The sequence below is a fragment of the Marmota marmota genome, unplaced genomic scaffold, assembly GCF_001458135.2.
Source record: "Marmota marmota marmota unplaced genomic scaffold, marMar, whole genome shotgun sequence".
In the NCBI taxonomy this organism is placed as follows: Eukaryota; Metazoa; Chordata; class Mammalia; order Rodentia; family Sciuridae; genus Marmota; species Marmota marmota.
The window spans coordinates 41557234-41575855 of record NW_025999900.1 but is presented as its reverse complement, the minus strand read 5'-3'; the positions used below and the strand labels follow the sequence as shown (position 1 = coordinate 41575855).

The following is an 18622-nucleotide window of genomic DNA, read 5'->3' as shown; positions in this document are numbered from 1 at the left end:
GTAGGGTTGCAGGCCAACAGCGGGGAACCAGGCCTACAGAGGGCCTCTCAACAAACCCTGGGCACCTGGCCCCCCAGGGCCTGTTCTGTCCCTTCAGGGCACAGCTCGACTCCCCACCCCTCCATCCTGGGAATCCAGGTCTTAGAACCCCAAGATAATCTGATGCTCTTATCAGACTCAGGACTAGATGGCAAGTGGGGGAAGAGGGCAGGTGGAGAGATTTGGGAGAAAAGAATTACTTTGGGGCAATGCCAGAGAAGTGGCCAAAGGGACCTAAGGGTCCCCTCAACTCCCAGGGGGCTGTTTGATTTGTCATAAGCCCATCTCTGGTCAAGGGGAAGGGGGAATACAGACCCTGGGGTAACAGCCACACCCTCTTTACAGGATAAAAGAATCCAGTCAGGGACCAGTGCAGGATGAGAGTCCCTGGCACTCAGTAAATTGGTGCAAGGAAGAGACACCACACCCAGGCCCTGCCTGCCTAAGTCCCCAAGGTAGTCCCCACGGTAGTCCTCCAGGGAGCCCGCTCTCCTCACCTCAGGGGCAGGGCCCCAAGGAAGGTGCGGGCTCTTACCCAGTAGCCACGGGGCACAGGAGTCCATGATGCCATCCTTGGCAGACTTGAGGATGGACTCGGGCAGGGGGATGGAGTGTCGCACCATGGCCCCGTAGAGCCCATACTCTGCCATAACACTGCTCCGTCCCCAGCACTTCTCTCGCTTCCTCCACTTGGCTCTGCGGTTCTGGAACCAGACCTGCAAGTTCAGAGGAGTGGCTCAGGGGCCGTGCTCTAAGATGGTCCTTACCCCTGCCTGCTCAGTACAGATTTCCTCAGCAAGGTGTCCTTGCCCCAGCTCTTCCACCCCATGCTGTCCCTGAGGTTCCTCCAGGCTTGGAGGTGTCAGAAGGAGGATATCAAGTCCTGTGAGAATATGACTTTAAAAAAAAAAAAAAAACGCTTCGTTTTTAGTCAAAGGAGTTCTAGGGAGATGGGCTACGGATGCCTACTGGACAGTCCCTTGCAGGTGAACAACACTCAGTGTGTTCCTTGGTTTGCTGCTGACAAACCAAGACATGATAGGTCTCTTGCTAATGTCACACCTCCAGTGTATAAACAGAATCTCTTTCTGATTTGCAGAAGGACAAATTCCCATAGTCCCTGGACAGGTACTGTGTCTTATTCTCCACGGAGGCCAAGAGGCCCAGAGGCCCAGAGGAGTCCAGGAAGGCTGCAGAAATGGCAGCAGATGATCTTGGGGGCATTTCATCCAGGTGTCAAGGAAACCCAAGGCAGGGAGGGGACTCTTCCTGGGTCAGGATCCCTTCTCTGCCCTGTCCCAGCTGAGCCCTGCCATGCTGTTTTTTTGCCTTGCATATTCTTGAGCCCACAGTTCTGGGCCTAATATGAATGGAATTTTGGGGAACTGGGTGCCATCCGTCTGTCAAGGAATAGATACAACATTCTCCAGGGTGTGAGGGGCAGAGGTGAGTAGGAACATAGGAGAGTGTGTAGGCCCACCCTGGGGAATGTTTCCCTGGCCCCTAAGCTGATTGGTGCAGGGTCTAAATGAGACTGGGGTACCTTATAGGCATGTGCTGGTTCTTGGAGGAGATTCCAGAAGCCCTGTCCAGTTTGAAGAGGGAGGATTTCTTGGCTTCCCAAAGCCCCTTTCCTGAGACTTTCCCCTGCCTAGTGCCTCAAGGCAGGAAGAAGCGCTCAGGAAACTGGTGGGCCTGGAAGGACCCCAGGCGTTTCTCTTGTCTTTGGGGCCCTGACCCCTGGGGCGGCAAGATGCTGAAGCACCCCAGGGGAATGGGGCGGGTGGGGGAAAGTGATGGGCTTCGGAAAATCCATTGGTTTTCTCGGCGATTTCCATTCCCTCGCCTGGGCGCCCCCACTCCCCGCCTTCCCTCGGGCCCCTCCCCCGCCCTAGGCGGCCAAGGTATCAGCTTTTGATGAAAAATTGCTCCAGCTCTATTCAGGAGGCGGCAAAAGAAGAGTCACCCCCAGGGGCAGCCCTGGGCTGATTGAAAAATAAGTTAATTTCAGTTTGAATCGATGGGCCTCAGGCACTGAAATATCACGGGAAATTAAAGCGGCTGCTCTCCCGGGAGCCGCGGCATTGACCCGCACTAATTAATGCTGGGGAGGCAGCGCTCGCCTCGCCGCGAGCCGCTCCCCCTCCCCGGGGGACCCCAAACACTTCTCATTTAACTAATTAGACGCGGAAAATTGGGTGTTAATTTGTTTAGGATTTTTTCCCCTCTTCCCCCCAGCAGCTCTCTCCCCGGCCCCCGCCCCGCGCGGGGGCGCGGAAATGAATGCGGGGCTCGCCGGCAGATGGCTGCCCCGGTCACTCTGCAATCTTCTCCGACTTGATTGCTTGATTAGGTCGTTAGCACATTAAAAAAAAAAATTGCTTGCCGTCTGGCGCTGGCGTGATGAGTGGGACGCGCGGCAGCGCCTGGGTAATTTATCTTTTTATACGGCAAAGAATTTGATTTCAATCTGCAGATATATGGGGCGCCTTTGACACCTGTTTAACATCGCGCTGCTGACAGCTTAACCCTTTGCTGTCGGGGCCGCGGGGAGTTCGGCTGGGGGCCCGCAGGGCTCCGGGTCCGCGCACTCCCGCGCTTCGCGCCGCCGCCGCCAGATGGCGCGGTGAGCGCCGGGCGCCTCGCCGGCAGTCCCGAGTCTGCGGTGGAGCTAGGCTGGCCACACCCGGCAGGGGGGCGCCCAGGCAGCCCCCAAACACCCGCGGCCGCTCGGACGCTCTGTGCTCGCAAGACCGCTACGTCCGCATTCGCCTTTCAGTGGACCCAAGCGTGTGTAACCCTGTTTTGACAGCTTTTCCTTTGTAAATAACCGAGAGCATCTAAAAATGGGAGAGACACGGCCTCAGATGCCCTGGGCCTCTCCACCCCGACACCAACCAGAAAGCCATCGCCCGTCCCCCACGGAGCGGAGCGGCAGCGCCTTCCAACGTGCATCTTTGCCATCACCGTTTGGCACTTGCAGTTCCTGCTCATAACTGGAGAGCTGGGAAGCACAGCTGCAAAGCCTCCTCCTGGTCTGGACCTTGTCAGCTTTGGGTGTGTGTCCCCTCGCCAAGGAAAAGGTTTATGCAATTTGAAGGCCTCTAGATGGCTATTCTCCTAGCACCAGAGTGCAGAGCTGTGAGTCATGAAGGCAACTAAACTGGCCTTCATCTAGGCCTGGCTCCAGGCTGCGTTTAGATCTCTCCTCAAGGCTGCCTCTGTTCTGCAGGGTGTCTGCCCTACCCAGGGCCGGCGATTTATGTGGGGCTTCTGACCTGTCCCATCTCCATATCCCATTAGCACTGGGTCGCCCTCCACAAGTACCCACTTGCTTCAAGCTGCCTTCTCCCGGAGAGGCAAAATCAAAACAGGCTAATATATATAACAATCCATATAAGTGACTCCGGTTTCATTCACCTCTTAGAGAAAACCTCCAAGAATGGACCCCATGCTGATAGAATTCCAATCACCTGATCTGACTGCAGAGGAGTGGGAAGTCTTTATAATCAAGTTGTTTGCTGCCTGATCAGATGACCTGTCCTGCTTGAGTAGAGTGCATTACAAAGCAACAAGGCCCGCAACTCTTTAACTGGAACCCCTGGGGCCAGAGGATGTTTGGGATTTTGGAATACATATGTGATGTATATACCACGTGGTACATATCACTCTGCACCAGCAGCACCTTATAATCACTCCCATCAGTTCTGATCCCTGCAGCAAAACATAAACATAAACTTAGTTGTATAAATTGCATAAGATCTAGTCTGATTTTTGCCGCCAAATGAGTTTTGATGCCAAATTTATGAAGAAACTTTTCGTGTCCAGCACTGTTTGGATTTGGGAATTCTGGAGAAGGCATTATGAAGTGTTAAAAAACAAAGGCCCCACCTACCCCAATCCACATTGCCCTGGCTTGCCCACCAGCTCTAGAGGTCTCAGTGCTGGAGATCAAGCAGGACTTTCAGATGGAAACAGCGTCTTTAGGAAACTAAAACAAGGGTCCAGGCTCAGGATTCTGCTCTGGACCATTTTTTCTGGGTCTCCTAATTTGCATAGATGAATAACTGGTCTATACATCAGACTCTGCCCACAGACAGTGTCCCAGGGGAGCAGGTGCCAGCTGGAGGCTCTAACCAGGAGTCATCCATACCCTCACTTATGGGCTCCGGGAACCCCTGGCTCTCCACGAAGACCAGATGCTACTCCAATTTACAGAGGAAACCTGGACAGCCAAAACGATTTTGTTTTAGGACAGTTGGCAGGGAAACTGGCGATGGTGCCTTGGAGGGAAGTGGACAAGGCATTAGAATTAACCCTCACTGCTCTTTGTATTTACTTTTCTCTCCTCTTCCTGGAAGCCACTTGCAGGTGTGCTGAACTTAAACATTTACAAAACTCATTGAGGCCAACCAGTTCTGAACTTCAATTCCCAGCTCTTAAAAATTGCTGTGTGATCTTAAGTATATTACTTCACTTCTCTCACTCTCAGGCTCTTCAAACAAAAAAGAAGAATACTGTTCGCCCTCCATATCCATGGGCCATGCATCCAGGATTCAACCAACTGTTGATTGAAAATATTTTTTTTTAAATTGCATCTATACTGGATATGTACAGACTCTTTTTCTTGTCATTATTGCCTAAACAACATAGTAGAACAACAGTTTACATCATATTGGACATTATAAGCCATGTAAGTATGTACAGGAGGATGTACATACATTATATACAAATACTATGCCCTTTTTTGTTTCTATTTATTTTGCGGTGCTGGGGATTGAACCCAGGGCCTCACACATGCTAGGCAAGTGCTTTATCATTGAGCTTCATGCTTACCCCTCAGCCTATTTTAACACAGCCAGCCTCTGGTTTCCCTGCCAGGCATCTGGAGTGCCAAACAGATGCCCCTGAAACCCTTCCTGCATTTCTAACACATTCCAGGCCCTCGGGGCTCAAATGCAGGCAGAGCCCGCCCCTGTGAACAGCCTTGATTCAGAAGCTTGGAGCCTAGGCTGGAGCTGGCTGACCCGTCTGTGGCTGCCTCTGTGAACATACTCACATGTTAATCCCCCTGAGTGTCCTGCTCCTCATCTGCCTGTGATATCACTGCCTGGTAAGTTTGTTGGGAAAATTAAAATACTGTGTGGAATACCTGGCAGGTAAAGAGCTAGAACATGCAAGCCTGATACAGGTGAATTCGGTGGGCAAATGTGTCATGCTGAGATTTGGCTTCTCAGCAAATGCAACCAGACCCTCCTGTCTCCCACCTGTGAGAAAGAATCCTTGTCGGCATTTAGGCCCCTTTTCTACTTGGGCTCTGGGTTCTGAGAGGCACAGAAGAGTCCACTGAGTCCTCTCTCACTTGCTTTTCTGATGGCCCACTTTCTAGAAGAGATGGCTCTTCTTTCCTGGGAGTCTGGTCCCAGCCAGGGCCAGAACCTTGCCTTATATGTTGGAGGCTCTTAGTCCTGGAGAAAGGGCTCAGAGTGACACCAGAGTCACCAGGTTTGGAGTCCCAGGCAAAAGTGAAGCTGGCAGACTCTTCCAGCTTGGGTTTCCAGGTACATTTCCTTTCAGAGGAGGTGCCTGTCACTGCTCAGGAAGCTCAGGTGAGGAGCCTCTAGATGTCAGCAGCTGCTGTGGCAGGTACCTCCATAACATACAGGCAGAGGGTGCCTGTACCTCCCAGGCTGACTGGCCCTGAGGAACGACTCCTTGCCACATGGATGCTCTCTTGCTACAGGGCACACAGCTAACAGGCTAAGTCACTCCACCAGTTCTTCCTCTCACTCTATGAGTGGCCAGCACAAAAAGCTGTGACCATGTCCCAGGCCAGGGCTCCTCTGTCCTCAAACATGCCATCTCCTGCAGTCTGCCATCCTGGCATCCCCACCAGACAACATGCCCAGGGCTGCTTCCCTCCAGGGTCTCCCAGGAGACCGTCTGCAGTCCTTCAAGGATCACACCCCTACAGGAGACATCGTGCATAATAGATGCCATTTACACATTCTGGTCACCTCACTACCTGCAAGCTCTGCCTTCAATTTTTTTTTTTTTTTTTTGGTACTGGGAATTAAGCCCAGAGGCACTTTACCACTGAGCTACATCCCCTATCCTTTTTAATTATTATTTTGGAAGGGAGTACCAGGGATTGAACCCAGGGGCACTCAACCACTGAGCCACATCCCCAGCCCTATTTTGTATTTTATTTAGAGACAGGGTCTCACTGAGTTGCTTAGTGCCTCACTTTTGCTGAGGCTGGCTTTGAACTCATGATCCTCCTATCTCAGCCTCCAGAGCTGCTTGGATTGCAGGCATGTACCACTGCGCCTGGATTTTATTATTTTTGAAACAAGTTCTTTCTAAGTTGCCGAGGATCTTGCTAAATTGCAGAGGCTGGCCTTGAACTTGCAATTCTGCTTTAGCCTCCTAAGTTGCTGGGATTACGGGCATAGGCCACTGCAGCACCTGCCTTCCAATCTTACCACATACCATTAGCCTAGCTTTATCAGTCACGTGGCAGCATCCATCATGTTGGATCAGCCCTTTCCTCTCCCCAAAAGGCTGGAAGCTGATGGATTGGGGCTCATTGCTGGCTGAGGTAACACTCCACCACTGCTCAGTACTTCAGTTCACTCTTTCCATCCCAGTGTGAGGCTTGAAGACCAGGTCTTGCTGCAGCCTTTGGTGACCACTAGGGGGCAGTACCAGGCAGCATTCTTCCCCACACCACTGACAGGTCAATTCCTTCCTCACCCACCCATCACCTCAAACTCCACTTTCTTCCACTCATATTAACCCACTTGCCCTATCCTGAGCCTCTAGTACTTTTACACCGATTGCATGCAGAATCACCTGGAGTCTTAAGACACATAGATGCCAAGGCTCCACTCCAAACCAATTAATCAGGATTGTTGGGTGTGGGCCCTGTCTGGGTATTCTAAAATGCTACCTTGAGTTGAGATGTCACCAGCCCTTTCCCATGCAGACAATTATCTTTTCATTCCTAGAATATAACTTTTGACACCTTGATCTCTACCCAGGGGCACTCAACCACTGAGCCACAGACTGGCAGACTGCATGGTAGGGACCACTATAAAAGAAGCAAAGTTGAACGTGCAGGTCAGAGCACCGAAACCTTACCATTCCCTATCCACGAAGCTGCTAAGACTGGAGGAGACATGGACCCTGTTCTCTTTGAACATCCATAGCTCTGCAATGTTTGAATTTTTATAACTTTATAACAATAATAAAAACACAGTAAACAAATAAAAGAATGCATATATATACCCAAGTCTTAAGATTCTGGCAACAAGTGACCCCACAGAGGAAATAAAATTAGTCTGCAAGCCCTTTTGCCATCCCTACATCTGACACCTGGCAGGTACTGAGGTGACCAGAATGTGTAAACGGCATCTGTTATGCACCATGTCTCCTGTAGGGGCGCTGTCCTTGAAGGACTGCAGACGGTCTCCTGGGAGACCCTGGAGGGAAGAGCCCTGGGCATGTTGTCTTGTGGGGATGCCAGGAGTGTTGTCTGGGCAGAGACTTCAGGAGTGCCTTATCCCAACATTTATACCTACAGAGGACTGTGTGCCTGAGTCTCTCGTGGGGACTTGGCATCTTTTCTTTCCCCAACAGCTCACCATAGCTCTCCAGCCCAAACCCAGAGAGCTCTAGAGAGACCTGGCCCTCCTATCAGGGCCATTCACATTGATTATTATTATAGTTTGTACAGATACTGCTCATGGGATCTCATTGATCACAGTTGTGTACTGAGTCTGAATCCTGGTCTACTGCTGATTTTACCTTTCAGAGTCCTCATCCTGAAAATGGACAGGAGAAGAACACCTGACTCACCTGGTGTTGTGAGATGAAATCACACAAGGCATGGGAGGTACTTAACATCTGGGACAGTGGTAAGTACTTAATAAATTCCAGAAATCACAATGCTTTTATGAAGTTAGCAGTTCAGAAAAATGTTACTATTATTAATTCACAAATAAATAATCTGAGGCTCAGAGTCTGGCTTGCCAGCAGTGAAACAAAGATGGGAAGTAGGCCTGTATGACTACTGGGGGTCCTCGGTAGGCCTCTAATGAGTCCAGGGGTCTCCTTAGGTTGGTCCCGCAGGGTGTGAGCCCCAGCTATCCACCTAAAACTGTTAAACTCCACCTGGTCTGCACCCCACTCCACCTATGGCAGCCCAAGCCTGGTGAGGGAGGTGATCCTGACAAAATTGCTTTCTGGAAGGAATCCTGCCTCTTTATTTCACAGATGAGGAACCTGAGGCCCAGGGCCTCAGGCTTCTATGGGTGTCAGAGTCTGAGGTAAGAGCTGTTTTTTTATTTGTTTGTTTGTTTTTATGGGGGGTGGGATAGTTGGTACCGGGGATTGAACTCAGGGGCCCTCAACCACTGAATCACACCCCCAGCCCTTTTTTTGTATTTTATTTAGAGACAGGGTTTCACCGAGTTGCTTGGGGCCTCACTAAGTTGCTGACAATGACTTCTAACTCACCATCTTCCTGCTTCAGCCTCTTGAGCCACAGGGCTTACGGTGGGCCACCATGCCTGGCTCCCACCTGGAGAATTTCTAACTCCATACTTGGAGCCTCTAGTGATTCCCCTTTTCTCTTCCTCCATCCCTAACACACACACACACACACACACACACACACACCCACACACACACACACACACACAGCTATCTCACCCAAGGCTGGGGCAAGGGAGGGGACGGGCTCTTGACTGGTAGCTTTTCATCTTCAGATGCATTGACCCCACCTAATCAGCACGCAGAGAGACATGCTGAGGAACGGGGACAAAATAGTGGAGTAAGTGTCCCAGAGTCTAAAAGACTCGGTCTGAATTCTGATCTCTGTCCTTCAGTTCCTTTTTTGTAAAATGGGAATTCTAGTCTCTAGCTCACAGGGTGTCTAGGACTCTTAGCTGAATAAACATAACTATCTCTAGAAGGAAACAAAAGGCATTGGTTACCACTGGAGGCCTGCTACCTGGGAGTGGGAAGGAAAACTAATTTTTTACCCTTTGAACTCATGTACATGAATTTGCCCATTCAAAAATAATTTTGTGGGCTGGGGATATAGCTCAGTTGGTAGAGTGCTTGCCTTGCATGCACAAGGCCCTGGGTTCAATCCCCAGCACCACACACACAAAAAAATTTCTTTTTCATAAGTGAGGTTATTGTTATTATTTATGTATTGGTACTCAATAATTTGGGTGTGGGTGTGGGTGTATGTAGTACTGGGTGTTCTACCACTGAGTTACATCCCCAGATCTTAATTTTTTTTTTTTTAATTTAGTGAGACAGGGTCTCACTAAGTTGCCAATAACGGGTTAGAACTTGTGAGCCTCCTGCCTCAGCTAGGATTGTAGGTATTCACCACCCTGCTCTGCTAATAAATAGTTTTTAAAGTTATTATACAGTTAGTATGTTTGAGGTTCTGGGTTCAATACCCACCCTCTAAAAGAAGTTGTGAGACAGCACCCAGCCCCATGCTGACTTCAAACCACCTCTGTTCCCCCAGTGTCAAGTCATAGCACAGGCTTCAACCCAAAAAGCAGGTGGAAAAAGAATGGGCTTTAGACATGGTGTTGAATCTTGTGTCCCCCATTTCCTAGCTAGGTTGCCTTGGGCAAGTTTCTGTGCCTCTGTTTCTTTAGTTCCAAGAGGAGGCTATAGGCTGGGGGTGTAGATCAGTGGTAAACTGCTTGCCTAGTATGTGCAAGGCCCTGGGTTCCATCCCCAGCTCTGCATGAATGAATGAATATACGAATGAATGCATACATGGAGGCTAGTGGTCTCTCTGCTACCAGTTGCCACAGGATTTAATAAGATCAGAGCTGAATCAGAGGGAGCAGGGGGGAACCTGGTACTCACTGCTCTGAACACTGTACACATATGGCTCATTGCATCTCTTATCCCATTGGACAGATGAGGACTAGGAGGCTCTAGCAGGGGAAGTTCAGCTGTGAACCCAGGCAGTGGGGGTTAGTATCCCCAGATACTCTACCACCCTGCCTCTCCTGCCATGCCACATATTTAGAAGAACCCCTGGTACATGGAAACTGCTCTAGAAATTCTGGTTGGGATTGTTATTGATACATGCCAAGATCTTTCCTCAGCCATCTGGTTAAACACCTGGGAGCACGACCACTTGACCACTCACACACACATTCAGGGGTCACTCTTAGCCACACGGTGCAGAGGATTTGAGACACTCTGCCTCATTTCTCCCACATCCACCAATATCATAGCCAATCCTCTCAGTCCTGGGGCAGTGATGCTCCTTGCTTCATACCCTCAGCTCCTCTGTGTGGTTCTGGTGACTTCTGACACCTTCCTTGCCTTATGGCAACTGGTTGAAGCCTACACTAGGTCTGCCAGGGCATTTATAGCAATGCAGTTACAACTTAGGGACAACCTTCCCCCAAATCCCAAGCTCAGCAAACTTAAAACTCCCCCACCCTCCACCACCACAGCTAAGCAGATTTTAGACAACTCACTGTAAGAGACAAGATGCTCCTTCTTACAGTCAGTAGCACAAATGTGAGGCCTACCAACCATGGCAATTTGCCAGACCCCACCACCACCACTACCACAGCCGCTCCTGATGGCCAACTTGGTGCTAATGGAGGACAGGCAGGGGTTACTGCCACATATCAGCTGGATGGCCTGGGCCTTGGCTTGCACACACAGTTCAAAATCAACATTCAGCTCATCCCACTAGAACCCAACTGAGTGAGAGGGGATGGTTCTAGGCCACCCTGGATAATGTACCAAACATAATCGGCTTATGAATAATTGAGCTTATTGTTAGTGTCAATGTCTAAAGCCGTGGCTGAAATTTCTCCTAGATTTCCAAGGAGAGGAAGGCCCTGTTGGAAAAGTAACTCAAGACTTCATTTCCTATACTTCGGTCCTTGAGTGAGGCGGTATGAAGCAGCCCCCAAACCTTCAGTTTCTTCTCTGTCCGCCCTCTGCCCCTAGCACACATCACACCTGGAGACACACAGGCCCTCAATTAGGGTATGGAGAGATGCTGAGCAGAAGCAGTTTCAGGAAGTCCGGACCTGACTCCTGTCATACTCCCAAGTCCCAGCAGCAGCCACCTCTGGACCACACCAGGAGAGGAGCTTTCATTTCAGGTTGAAATCCAGCTGACTGCTGAAAATGTCCTCTGGCCCTAGTCACTTCCTGCCATGGAGGCCTTGCCTAGAAGCCACTGTATTGCATCCTCTCCCAGAGAAGTAATTCAGCAGCCCACCTTGGCCCAGCCAGGGGGCTCTTGAACGTGGGAAGGCCCTATGCCCACCATAGCAGAGGGCATGCTGCTCCAGACCAGTAGCTGGTTATGCCATAGAGCTACACAGGAGAGGAGGGGCTTGGAGAGTCACACCCACAGGCACATGTCCCAGGCCACATCTGGGGCCAGATTTGGAAAAGTAATGGTTTTGAGAGGAGGAAACAGCAGCAGCTGGATGTGGTGGTGGGGAGTAGGAAGCGGGGTAATGTCTTCCTCATAGGATGGGGAATGGAGGGAAGGGAAACAGACTGGAATCAGGACTAAAAGTCACCTTCCCCTTCACAGACACCCAAAATAGCCTGAGGGCCACCTCTGGCCTCAAAACAGACATCCACCACAACAGAGACCCTGCTCAGGACTACCCAGAACTCCACCTCTCATTGCCACGCCCCCTCAGGGAGCCTATGTCTGGAACAGCAGGCCAAACCACATCTGCTCAGCCCTTGTTCACACAGTGCCCACCTTACATGGTAGGTGATCAGAATCCTTAACTAAAGGATTCTTTCTGAATACATGCTCACAGGGGATGCAGGGGGGTGGGTCATGTGTATCTGGGACCCTGCAGAGACAGATGTCCCCTAGGGGATGTTACCTGTATCCTGTCTTCAGGCAGCTCCGTTTTCATGGCCAGCATCTCCCGGGCATAGACATCTGGGTAGTGGGCCTCATTGAATGCCTTCTCCAGCTCCTCTAGCTGGTAGGAAGTAAAGATTGTCCTGAGGGGAGCAAGATAGGACACTCAGGACCTCAGCAATCAGAAGAGCCTGACTTTGAAGAGAACAGAATAACAGAATGGCCCCTCTCCCAAGGCTCAGAGACTGATCCCAAACCCAGGCTGGCTTGGCACAACCCAATCAACATAGTCTCTGTCTCTCTGTCTCTGTCTCTGTCTCTGTCTCTCTCTCTCTCTCTCTCTCTCTCTCTCTCTCTCATACACACACACACACACACACACACACACAGATAGCTTAATAGTCTGGACTCTTCATTCAAGGCTGAGAGCCCACACCATCCTTCTGGTGAGGGGTGGGCACTATTTCAGCCCTGAGTATGGCTCTGGAAGCAGTCTGATGTTAAGGAGGAAATTCTGAAGACCACAGAAAGCCCCTCCTACTCCCAAGCACAGAAAGTAGACCTCACCAGATAATTACATGCCGACCTGCTTCCTGGGCTCCTCTCAGACACTAGAGTTGACTTTAAATCCACTCAGAGTTCGAGGTTTCCCTGGAGGTCAGATGAAGCTTCAGCCTCAGTGTTTGCATGGCCAAGACCTGAACCCCCACCTGCTTAGCTGACCCCAACACTCCTTCCTGCTCACCTGACCTTTCTCTCCCAACACCAGACCTACCAACCGCCTAGAGTTGCCCTCAGGGGACTTTCCTCAGTCCCCTCCAGTGCCACTTTCCAACCAACCCCCACACTGAGTCAACTACTTGACTGAAAGTCCCATTTAAGCCTCCTTGGCCCCCGACTGAGCAGTTCCCATTGACCTGTTTTGTGTCAAAAACTGCTTTAGGGATCTAGTTAAAGCTACATTCTCTCACACTAAGAAAATGAGCAAACGAATATGCCCCAACACATAAAATCTCACCTCCAATATTAGGGGGCTCATAAACCACCTTTTTTGAATAAACCACTAAACGCCCATTTCCAGATACAAAGTCTTCTTTTAATTTCACTAGGATTTAGGTGACCTTTATCCTGTACCCTTATCAACAAGCCAATAGACGAGATGGTCCAGTTTCCACAAACTGAATTTGTAAAATCGGTACATCCCTTGCTCGAGCCCCTGGGATTGGAGCCTGGGACCAGCACAGAGGGGTTAGAATGCCTCACTGCTTCGCCCTCACGCTCACCGAACGCAGGAAAACACGAGAAAGCCCCACATATTCCTTGTTCTGGTGTCCACTTTAATATCTCAGGGATGATGCAGGGGGTGTGAGAGGAAGACAGAAAATGACTGGTTTGACTCTAAATCGTTCCATCTGTTCTCTTGAGGGGCATATGTGGAATTCTTATGTATATGGAAAGTTTCATTCTTAAGAATTTTGAAGATCTGCTGCTTTCTATTTCTCTTCTACCATTTGCTGAAGGGCTCCGGAACTGATCGCCAAAATAAACAATCAATATATGCAAGTCCTTTTCAAAACCAGGAAAACTGAGTTACACAGGTAGTGTGACCTGGCCAAAGTCAGAGTAAAGCTGATTAGAGGTCATTGTGAGGGCTGCCTCTACTTGGAAGAGTACCCGATTAAGAAAAAACAAAAACAAACTTCAAATCCCCCCAACTTCCCCTATTCTTGCCCCAGAACTGGACCATGTGTCATATTCCCCATAGAGGTCCTCCTTTGCCCACTATGTGACCCAAACTTTGCTCCTGGTTTAGCTAGAGTCCCAGGTCCTTCAATCCTGTTGTATCCAGTCTAAAGAGGAACTGAGCTTTCCAAGAAGAGCAAAATCCCAGAAACTGTCCCCATCGCTGCTCCACCCCCACCCCCACCAAACCCTGCTAAACCTGGTTTGTTTCCTGGGGAGATAAAGACAACCCCATCACTCATCACCAGATTCCAGGGGCTCTTCCCCCAAATTCCCTAATGAGAAAAACTCAGGAAAATGTTTTTTTGTTGTTGTTGTTTGTTTTTCCCCTAACTAAAAACCGCACCAAGGAGTAGGGGGCTTAGTTCCGCGGCAGAGGGCTTGCCTAGCTTTGTGCAAAGTCTTGGATTTAATCCCGACAATAAATAAATAAATAAATAAATAAATAAATAAATAAATAAATACTGTGCCAGCCATCAGTAGCCATTCTCCTCTCCAATAATCTGCTGCCTTCATGCACCAGAAATAGAAACCCAAGATAGTTAATTCTCTGATGTTGGTGAGTTGCTGTTCTGCCCCTCTGGGAATTCACCAAAGCCCCCAAAGGTCTTTGGGGAGAGGGTCGAAGGGTCAGGAACCTTAAGCCCTTATACCATTCCAGTACCAGAATTTGAGGGATAATTTGAAATATCTAGGGAAACCCCTATCCCATATTCCACAGTCAGCACAGTAGCAGCAGGCTACCTCCACATCCTTGTCCTGGTTTGGGAAGGCTGACAGGATTACACACCCTGGGACCAGCAAGAGAAGGTGCATCAGCGGTGTTTTATGAATATTCGTTGAATTTTAAAAGTATGAGGAACAGGACTAATAAAAAACGTTTCCATTTAAAATAAGCAAGGAAAGCAAATAACTGTCCAAAGGAAATGAATCCATCAAAGAGAAACCAAGTCGAAGTTCACCTTCTTTCAAGCAGGAACCTATTGGGGCCTGAGAGGTCAGGAAGGGCCGTTTTCAAAAATGGGGGTCAATAGTGGAACTTCCAAGGGCGAAGGAAGAGGGAGGGGCAGAGAAAGAGCCTACAAAGAGGCTTGGGAACAAATTGGGGAGAGAGGAGAAGATGAAGCGAGGCAGGGATCTAGGGAGCTCCCCAATGGGGAAATGTCCAGTGGGATCCCATTAGCGACCCACCTGGACTGGGGCAAAGAAAGAGTTGGGAAAACAGCCCGGCTGGGGAGGGAGCGCAGGGACAGCACTCGCAGAAAGACGGCAGATTTTTGCTTCTCGCCCCTTTATTTTCTTAAAAAAAAATCTTCCCATGAACTTACACAAGGAGTGAGTAGCAGTGGTGCTGATGCCAAAGGGAAACAGGTCTCTGGGGGCGTGGGGCAGGAAAAGGGTGATTGCTTTTTAGGACATACCCTTTGGCACCTATTAAATTTTAACTTCGTGCAAGTAATGTCTATTTAAAGACACTTAACTCTCTCCCTGGTCTGCACTCCAATGCAGTCCACCCCACTCCAGTGGTTCTGTTGGGACCCCCCTATTTTACAGACTAGGAAACTGAGGCTCACATAAAGGTAGCAACTCTCAGAAGCATAAAATAACAGAAGCCAAAAGAATACGTTCCATAAGCGCAGATATCGCTCGAGCTTTGGGGAACGGTGGGAGCAGAAAACTGGGGAGTTGGCAGAGAAGAATGGGGGTCGGGGGCAGCGAAAAAAGGTAAAAAGGTGGGCTCCAGTGGGAGATGGGGGCCCAATCTGCCCGCCGCCAGGTCTGCGTGGCTCTCAAAATGTGCTGCTGCCAGGAAGTGGGGACCGCCGACCCCTCTCCAGCTCGGGTTTGGCCCAGGTTGGGGCCTTTCCTTTCTCCTGCGGAGGGAGGCGAAAGCCCGACCAGTTGGGGAAGCAGCCCCGCGGCGGAGCTGCGCAGGCTGCTCTGGCGGCCCCTCGGCATCCTCACCTGGTGCGGCTAGACGCCAAGCCCAGACAGATTCCCACAAACGACGCCGGGTCTCTCCGCCCTAGTACGGCCCCGGGCTTCAGCTCTGGGGTCCGCGAAAATAAGACCCGAGACCGGAGCAGGGGACCGCAGGGGAGCGGATGGACAGGAGCAGTAACCGAAAGCGCCGCGGGGGTCTTACCTGTGTCGCCGCTTCTTCCGTTTCTTAGTCTGGTTTAGAGCCGATTTGGACATTTTTCGGTCACTGGAGGAAACATCTTCAGAATCTGAAAAGCGGGTGGAGGGACATGCAGCAGAATGGGGAGAGCGCTCTGCGGCACCCGAAACCGGCGAGGGCCCCACCCCCGGCCGCCGGCGCGAGCCGTGCGGGCCTGCGGTCTCCCTGGAAGCCCTCAGGGACTCCAGTGGCTGTCCCCATCCCTAAGCCCAAGATGGCCCCACCAATGTCGGCGCCTCAATCTGGAGAATCTGAACAGATTTCGTTGCAAGAGAGGCAAAGGCCCCGGAGTCTTGGGGGGAGGGACGGTCGGAGAACCCGGCAGCCTCACGGGGTCGCAGGGACCCTCGGGTCTGCTCTCTTCCCTGCGCCTGCAGCCCTGGCGTCCCGAGTCAGAAAGTTGGCCCGGAGGAGCGGACTCGTGTCTCCGAGAGCTGAGCCCCGGAAAGGGCTGGGAGTTGCCAGGTCGCTGTAGATTTCGCGATGCCCCCACAATGTGCCCCCGACTCGAAATCGGAGAGCCTGCAACGAGCCACTTTTCGTTGCCCTTTCAAAAAAAAAAAAAAGAAGAATAAAATGGAACGAAAATTTGGGGAAATTGCGTAGAGGGCACAAAAGCCGGTGGGCCGAGAAGACCAAAGCGGTCGGCTAGGAAAGTGGCCGAGGGAGGGCGTGGCGAGGTCATCTAGGGTCCTGGGCCAGCGAAGCGCCGAGATCCGATAAATTGTGACGCTTACACAGGATCCGATGGCGGCCACTTCGGCTGGCTCGGTGGCCTGGTTCTCCAAGTTCGTGGGGTGAAAAATAAATCCAGCTGAGCAATGCGGGGAGGGAGGAATGAAGAAAGGAGGAGGAAAATTGCAACTTTGGACACCAGGGCTGGGGCCAGAGCCTGCACCCGCTTCCTGGGCCGCCAGCGCGCGGAACAACATCGAGCTCCAGGAGCGCGGATCCTCCCAGAGGCCTGGACCGCCACGGAGCGGCAGAGCTGGGAAGCTCCAGGCCTCCCGCAGACCCTGCTCCACGGGTCTGACATCCCAAGCCGGGTATCCACTGGGGCCCCAACCCAGCGCTGCGCCCCAGACCAGCCTGACTCAGGGTCACGGGAACTAACAGCAGTTGGAAATGCTGGGGCCCAAACCCGGCCGGCGCCAGAGCATCCTCCGGGTCCTGCTCCCGGGTCGGTTGGCTCCAGGCCCGAGCTGCGTGCCACCCCTCGGCCTGCAGGAACTTTTCCACCTGGAGGAGGCCTCGTCCGGCAGGCGAGAGCCGACGGCGCGGGGCTCCCGACTGACGCCCACCATCGACCTCGTAGCCTCGCCCGCACCTACCCGAGCTGGCCGTCTGGCTGTTGTCCAGCGGCCCCGACGCTCTGCCCAGTGGCTGTAAGTGGACGCTCTGAGGGTCGGACAGCACTTCCAGGAAGGTGGGCTGCGCGTAGAAGCCGGGAAGCCCTCCGGGCCCCAGTAGCCCCATGCTGCCCACTCCTGCAGGGCTGAGCACGGAGCGCGCAGCCAGCAAGTGCCCAGGGGCCAGGCCGTCGAGGGCAGCTCGCGGGTGGGAGCTCGGGGGCTCCTTGTTCAAGCCCAGGATCTCCTGGATGCCGAACCCTGTGCACCTGGCCGGGGCGCCCCCCGAGGTACTCTTGGCTACTGTCTCAGATTTGGGCTTGCTCAGCGCTTCCCCCGTTTTCCCCGTCATCTCCCGGTTCTTTGGAGGGGCTGAGGCTGCAGGTCTTTTGCTCCCCCCACCCCCCCACCGGGCTCCCTGCTTGGCAAAGTTGGTCCCAGGTGCCCCCTCCGGTGTCTAATGCTCTGGAGCCCCAAGGAGATTCCCCTTTTATCCAACCAGGCGGCAGCCCAAGTGGGGTCAGAGCTGAACAGCCAATCACCGGGGCCAGGAGCGATTAGGAATTCCAAAAAGCTGGCAGCTCCCGCCGCAGGCAGCTCGGAGGGGCCAGGGCGCTGCGGGTCTGAGTGCTGGTGGGCTCTGCAGAATGCCCTTGGGCAGGGACCCCAGGGGCCGAGGTAAAACAAGAATCCGGGATTCTTCCGGGAGGCAGAGTGGGTAAGGGTTCTGAGCACATCCTGGCTAGGACCTGTCCCTGGGGACAGGTACCTGAGGTCGGGTGGGAGGATGGGCTAAAGGCATAAACTAGAAACTGGGAGACCTCCTCCCTCCCTTAACTCTTAGGACGAACAGCAGCCTTAAACGGGCCCAATTTGAAGACGCCTGTGTAAAAGGGGACAAGGGAAGGGTGAGGGCTCTGGACAGTGTGGTGGCAATGGGGATAAAAGAAGGGGCCAAGATGTGGAGAAGGAAACTGTTGGAGGACTTGTCAAGGCTTGTCTCCTCAGCACAGGTTATAATGCCTAGTTCAGGAGAGCTGTTCAATAAATACAGACCCAATGAAGGAATGCATAATAAAGGGGTTAGGACGAGGGCTCTCTGGTGGGAAACAGAAGCTGTGAAGACTTCTTTGAAGGACCATGGACTTCTGAACATCTTCCTAGAGTAAGCATGAAGAGTGGTCTTCGTTTATTCTGCCACCTAGTCATTCAACTAATATGTACAGAGCACCTACCAGCTCTGAGCTAGAGGACCTAAGGGTTCTGCAGTAACAGACAGACAAGGCAAAGGGCCTGCTATACTTCAGAGTTCATTGAGCAAACAGAATGAAGAGGCTGGGACTGTTGATGTGAAGGGAGAGGGAGAAGGGAGGGGTGAGAGGCAATTAGAAGGGGAGCTGCCTTCCC

At 51.8% G+C, this 18622-nt stretch overlaps 1 protein-coding gene across 2 annotated transcripts in view; it reads right to left on the bottom strand.

Annotated features, from left to right (window-relative positions):
- Positions 1–17681, bottom strand: part of Vsx2 (visual system homeobox 2) — a 19919-nt gene extending 2238 nt beyond the window's left edge. Inside the window, exons 1-4 of one of the 2 annotated variants that reach the window (XM_015489546.2) lie at positions 17198–17681; positions 15831–15915; positions 11961–12084; positions 575–755 (exon numbers count right to left, since the gene is read on the bottom strand). In XM_015489546.2, the coding sequence (XP_015345032.1) occupies positions 575–755; positions 11961–12084; positions 15831–15915; positions 17198–17567 (760 nt within the window). In that variant the 5' untranslated portion in view covers positions 17568–17681. The remainder of the gene's footprint in view (positions 1–574; positions 756–11960; positions 12085–15830; positions 15916–17197) is intronic. The other variant, XM_015489552.2, reaches the window with a different exon arrangement.
- Positions 17682–18622: the final 941 nt, after the last annotated feature.